Source organism: Protopterus annectens, chromosome 4.part0, assembly GCF_019279795.1.
Source record: "Protopterus annectens isolate FY-2018-M chromosome 4.part0, PAN1.0, whole genome shotgun sequence".
Taxonomy (NCBI): domain Eukaryota; kingdom Metazoa; phylum Chordata; order Ceratodontiformes; family Protopteridae; genus Protopterus; species Protopterus annectens.
The window spans coordinates 703,148,539-703,155,385 of record NC_056733.1 but is presented as its reverse complement, the minus strand read 5'-3'; the positions used below and the strand labels follow the sequence as shown (position 1 = coordinate 703,155,385).

The following is a 6,847-nucleotide window of genomic DNA, read 5'->3' as shown; positions in this document are numbered from 1 at the left end:
TTTAGGGTTGGTAGGACCGCTCGTGCAGGGACTGCAGGCTTGGCATTTACACTGCTGTTGACTGTTCAGGTAAGTTGCATAAACGCACAAGCCGGTAAAGTACATCTTAAACAAAGGCGGCTTTATCTAAGGATGAATAAAAATAGCTCCGTTACTCGGGTCTTGAATGACCTAGAGCTAAAAGTGGTTGTCATTTATTATACTTTTCTAACTAGCACAGCATAGCAAGCAGTAGATACATCTGTTTTTATGGGTGACTTAAAAGACAAAAAAAAAAGCCATACAAGTCCATCCATCCATTTTTTACAAACTTCTTGTCATGTTGAGGAAGGTGACCAGGCTAGACTGGCCAGCAGTACTCTAATGGAAGTCACCAGCTTGTTTTGTTGGATCAGAGGGTTAAAAACATGCAAGTTGAAAGAAGTAATCTGTGCTGTGTATTTTGGTTTGTCTTAAGGCCTTCTGTTGGAGATTGATGCCTGGTACAGTACAGCTCCTCATGGAATGTGCTCAGGGGGCATGAGGTGCCCAGACTACACCAACTGACTCCTTATATCATGGAGAAGTAGTGACTGTACACCATGTTTCTCCTGGATTGCCAATGTCTTTATCCTGTTATGGAGAGGGAGTACAGTTACCCTGCAAATGAGACTTGTTTCTGCTGCCTTTGTCTACAGTTAAATTGGTTTGTCTACAGTTCAATTGGTTTGTACAAGGCAATGGTGTCCAGCATTGGCCAGTAAACTGAGAGCTTCATCCTGTAGCTTATTTACATGCTTCACCACTGTAATCCAGCATGGTGTTGGCAGTATGTTATGCAGGCCGTTACTACTTTTATCATCAGATAAATGGGCTGGCCAAGGACCCTTTTGCTGGTGACATACTTCATAGCATGCACATTGCACTTGATATTTCTTAACATGGAACAAAGTAATGTAAAACTGGCACTGTTTTGTATTAAGGGAAATGCTGCTGTATACAACTGTATGCTTGTAGAGTCTGCATTTTATAACAACATATAGTGAAAATTACAATGTTTTATTACAGTAGAAAAATTTGCAACTCCAAACGGCTGTTACTGCATGATACAGAGCGATAGGAACTGTTGCAGACACTGATGGTTTGTTCAAAAGTGTTGTACTAGTACCTGCTCAGCGTGGCTTGTATAAAACCAGTGCTGACTGCATAAAGCTTTGTAATGATGTTATAGGCAATCTGCTCATTTTAGCTTGTATCATTCTGTTTACAATTCATCTGAACATGTAATTCTGTTTTGTACATTAAGTACTTTAGTTTACACACTGTAGATTTTTTTACATATGTCTTTTTCTAGGATCCAACTTAAATGCATTGCTGCTTTTCTTCTAGCCTCCAGTGAAAACGGGCTTTGCCCAGTCAGACAATCCTGGTCAGTAAGAACAATTGAAATAGATTAGTGCAGATAACCTTAAAACTAAAAATAAATAATACAGTTGCTCTTTAGATGGTCTATGTATATTTCCAGTGGTGCTATTACAATGGATGCATGTAATCCTGACAGCAGAAATAAGCAAAACATATGTTACAGTGTTATTTCTGTGTACTGGAATTATGGATCATTAGTGGACTGGAGTTCCGCTGCGGCGACCTCTAACCGGGAAAAGCTGAAAGACACTCACACACACACACACACACACACACACACACACACACACACACACACACACACACACACACACACACACTGGAATTATGGATAAATCCAGTAGGCTAAGAAATGGAAGCTAGTGGATGATGGTGTTTACATGATCAGGGTTGAAAGTACAGGAGGGCTTTCAAGGAATTCTGTTAGTTCTGAGGAAGAGGATTATCTTATGGAAGAAAGAAGCAATTCTTGAGTCTGTGACCGAGCAGGGAAAAGTGTGCCATCAGAAATTCTCTCTCCTTTTCCAGGCGAGTGTGTGTAGGGGGAGTTGAATCACCATTTAGGAAAAATTCACTGAATGTAAAACTGCCTTTACAAATTTGCACAGAAACAAGATGGAAGTAAAGCAAATATGTATGCATTTATCTGCTTGGTTGCACAACAGATTGGCTGTTCCTCACTGACGTTTTCCAGCCATAAAATGGGTGAAACATTTCAAGCTTTACGGTGTAAGTGCAAATGTCATGCATGAACAAATGCATGGACATCCAAATGTACACTGAACAAATGCAAATGGAAACAGTTCTACTGTAGTTTTTAGTACTGAATAATATGTTAATTAGAAGGTGAAAGGCAAAATGACTATACATTTTAACATCATGTGTGGCCAGTCTTCAGTTAACTTTAGATTTGCTTTAACAGTATGACTTCCTTGAATTGTCTAGGGAATTGGCATAGTAGATAATAGATTACATATGTTCCACTTACACCCTCTGTCAAAATTGTCCAGGGAATCTGCAGAGTAGGTAATAGATTATAGATGTTCCACTTACTGTTATCTTGGTCTCTTGATTATCAGAGCTTATATATGGTGATTCCACGTGGCTATACTACTCATCAGTTCTTCAATTTTCTACTTCAGATATTTATGTCCTATGTGACTGTTTTAAATGCATTGTCAAACATACAAAAAATATTCTTTAGTACTAAGATCTTCTAAGATAGGGTTACACTTTGCGACCGCCATGTCTCCAGCTGTGCTAATATTGTCCTTCGTTAGGTAAATAAAAAAGATGCACAGTATGTGAACAATGATGGAACTTGTTGATGTTGTACTGGCAGGTGACAAAACCATTGATGCATTAGCTGATTTTATAGATTTGAACAGGTTTTCTCAATTTTTATAGTTTACCTGTGATGCTGGCATTAAGTGAATTTTCTTTATCTTTTTTAAATAAGGATCTTAAAAGAAAGCTTTTGACAAAGATTAGCAGAAAGTGTGTCAACAGCAATACCAGTTTGCTTTGCAGGAGTTCAGAGAGAGCAGTTTATTAGGATGAGTAGATCCACAGTGGATGAAGCATTTTTAAGAATGAGTATGCTGAATTAAGCTTGACATTTCAAGCTGCAGAGTGTCTACTTACCTGTTCACTCACACACTAGCTTGTGATTAAGCATGGCTGATGATTGTGATGCTATAAATGCCCTGTTTGGCATGTGCCATATTAAGCACCTGCAGCAATTGGAGAGACCTCAGAGGTTTCTAACCAAGAAGATCAAGGGCCTCCAGCATGTGCCTTCCACAGACCGACTGAAGTCCCTGTCACAGTACTCCGTATCGTATAGACTTCTTAGGGGAGACGTATGCCTGGCCTACAGAGCAATACAAGCCCCAAACCTAATGAACTAACTTCAAATCCGTAAATCAAATGGGTCTAGGGCTACCCATTCCAGGGAATTAAATATGGCCTGTGACTTAAATAGGACATGCTAGAGGGACAGATTTATCTCCGTGACTGCCCCATCTTTGGAACAGGCTACCACTTCATGTGAAACAGAACACCTCTATGACACTGTTCAAGAGAAACCCGGGTGAATGGATGAAGCGCCATAAATTCTTAACAGGTATACCACCCACAACCCTCCTGGACATGGGCAGTCATCACTATATGTAATCTTGGGTACTGACTAGTATTTCTGCAGTATTACATTGGGATGGAACGGCTAGGATTAAAATGACCTCTGAGTCGATAGACTAGTAATCTCCTATGATCATAGCATTGAGGAATCTGCCTGATAAAAAATTAATCATCTTTGAAAAGGTATTCTTGCTAGTGACGGTTGTTTTTTGGTCTTCCCTGAACAGTACTGACCCTACCTTAAGATCCTGGGGTATGTTTGGCTACTACTGATGTAAAATAATGGGTAGTTGGAAATGTCGAGACCAGCTTGAGCAAGTCCTTTAATGCCAAGACTGAATGACTGAAAAAATGGACTTACATATACGAAGTCCAAGATGGCCATAATAATCAACCCCCTTTTTCCCATTTATTACATGGGGTTGGGGTGTTGTATCAACTGCTGCCATCTTTCTTGATTCATTGCCACTCTCCTTTCTTCAACTGTCATGCCTGCCACAGGCCTTCTCTCACACAGTTCATAGAACCATGTAGATGCTGTATTCTGGTAGATTTATAAGGTTAGTGTGGGAAAGCAGTAGAGTTCCAAGATGGCCATTTCTTGGAGTATTCCCTTTATATAAAGTATGTTAATCTGAGAGTTAGTATATATGTACATTTTGGAGTGTGTATGGGGGCTTACTTCTCACACTGAGGTGGGGTGCAGGGGCTTTGCTGCCCTGCTAAAAACAAATTTAAAAGGAGAAGAGTTATGTTCGATGTTTGCTCTTCTCCAGTAATTTTATTTTGGGCACATCGACATTCTGACTCGAGTGCCTACATTTTAATAGGGGCCAAAATAATGTGTGGATAAGGGAGTTAACGTTGAAGCTAGCTGTTTCAGGATTAGTGGTAAACCAGCTTTTTAAGGTTAAGGCAGAGATTTTATTTATTTATTTACAGTTTCTTAACCGGGATAGTCCATTGGGTCAAGAGGAGCACATTTTCAGAGGAGTCCCTGGGGAGAAAAGCTCCAAGACAATATGTTCACTTTTAGTAATGTTACACAGTATAAAAAATGTACAATATACAGTGGCAGTTCATTTAAAAAGAAAATATACATAGACATATGTAGAGATTATGCAACACACACACACACATATTTGTGAGTTAAAAAGATATGATAAATGTTGGTGAATAATTACAGCTGGATTTGTTTACACATTGGAAATAGGACAGAGGTGGTAAAGAGTTTCATATGTACACTTAGCTGAGTTATAGTAGGATAGGGGGATAAGTGTAGAAGTAAGAAAAGGAGGACAGTTAAGTAAGAGAAAAATAAGGTGGTTAAGAGTCAGTGCAGGACAGTATGGAGAATGGGAAGAGAGAGGAATGGAGTATGAAAGATAGGGAAAGTTGGAGTGGGTCATGTGGGGTGAAAGCAGGAACATTCCCAGAAGGTTGTGACATGGGAATGAAGTAGGGCCTTAAAGGTAGAATGGTTATGGGTAGTATGAATATGTGGTGGCAGGGAGTTCCAGAGGCGAGCTAGGGAAAAGGATAGCAGGTGCTTGCCTGGTGGGCGAGCAGGCTTGTACAGTTCAAGGAAATTTTGATTGTTGGATCTTAGCAGTCTGTTGGGTAGGTGCATTTTGAGAGAGGAGGCAAGGGAGTGGCAGAGACAGAGATTGAAGATGAGTTTATGGGCATGAGTAAGTTGAATGTAGCTAAGATGGTTGGGTAGTTCAAGCAATTTTAGTTTGTGTAGAGCATTGCAGTGGTGAGAGGAGGATTTATAGCCGGTAGGAAAATTAGAAATTTTTGTATAACAGGAAGATAGTTTTGTTTTTAGAGAATATTGAAGGTTAGTAAAAAGTTGGGCACCATATAAGATGGAAGGAATGAGGGTGGTGGAGAGAACAAGCTTAGTAGAGGGATTGAGATAATGGTTGTGATGATAAAATATGCCGAGTTATTGGTGGGTTTTCTTTGTTAGCTTGTAGGTGGATATCGAGATGTTCGTGTTTCACTGTTGAAGTCATTGCACTTGGGTTATCCTGCTGGCAGGGCTACCCGCAGTCGGCCAAAATTCCAAAGTCTTGGTCCGGCGTCGGTTGCTGTCGCCTCTTCCCTGACGTCAGTGCGCTAGGGGTATATGAGATGCAGCCGAAGCCATTTTCTTCAGTCTTTCTTGCCGCGCGATGCCCGAAGCAAAAGCAGTTGGCAAGTGCCTGTCGGCCGACTCCTAAGATTTTCTAAATTGAATTTCAGAACTGAAGTCTTCAATAAAGCGAAGTACCCCGCTGGGGAAACGTTTTCTTGCTCCAGACTGCTGTCAGTAAAAGTTAACAATTATATTTCTTGTGGGAAGCAAATACCTTATAAGGATTTTCACTCGTACTGTATCCCTTGCCCAGGCCCTGACCACGATGTTGCTAGTTGTCGGTTTTGCGCTAGGTTCAACCAATGCACTATTAAGCGTCGGTTTGATTTTGCATTCCATTATTTTGGCCGAAGGTTTAACTACATAATGCTGTCGGAGCAACTGACAACCGCAATTCATAAAAAAAACGCAGAGACAAGGAAAAGGACAGGCATCCGAGGTCCAAAACCGACGAAGCCTCTTCTAGGCCAGTCGCTGGTTCTCAGTGAGGCACTTTCGCAGCCCCTGACACCTGCTACCTCAGAGCCACAGGCCGCCTCTGACTCCCACGTGGAGACAACTAGGCCTCTGGAAACTCAAGGTATTGGGCCTACGGAAACTATCCCCTCAAATGAGTCTGGAGCCGCTGAGCAGGCATCGGCTTCTGAGGGTGTTTTCAGACCTACACAGCTTACTATCAAGTCAACTACAGCAACCAAGGCAAAGTCTAAAACACCATTAAAGACAAAGAAACAAGTACAGCATTCTCCTGGACAGTCATCCATGCCTAAGAAACAGATGCTCAAAATGGCCGAAGACCTAATTACTTTGATCAGGGGTTCCCATCCCCCACCTGATAAAAGGCCTAGGCAGGATACAGACTATGAATCCTCTGACCAGATTTCTCTTTCCTTTGATTCCTCTTCAGACCAGGGATACTCTCTTCCTCCCTATGAGGACTCTGATGCTGAAGAATCTATCCCTTCAGCCTCTCCTTCTCCTCCTGAGGATTACTCTTTGGGGGAAACTTTGCATACCATGAGGGAGCATTTCCATTGGGAGAGCCAGGATTACTCAGAATCAAAGAAAAGGCTCAGAGATTTTCTTTTATTGCCTCAGCACAGGCCCCTTGCAATACCCCCTGTGTTAGATATTGTTGATTATGTTTTTTTCTGAATCTAG

At 41.2% G+C, this 6,847-nt stretch overlaps 1 protein-coding gene across 1 annotated transcript in view; it reads left to right on the top strand.

Moving 5' to 3' along the window:
* The window catches only part of DDX51 (DEAD-box helicase 51), a 523,171-nt gene that overhangs the window by 454,386 nt on the left and 61,938 nt on the right, over positions 1-6,847 (top strand). The window contains exon 14 of the mRNA XM_044068677.1: positions 6-69. Within this exon, the coding sequence (XP_043924612.1) occupies positions 6-69 (64 nt within the window). The remainder of the gene's footprint in view (positions 1-5; positions 70-6,847) is intronic.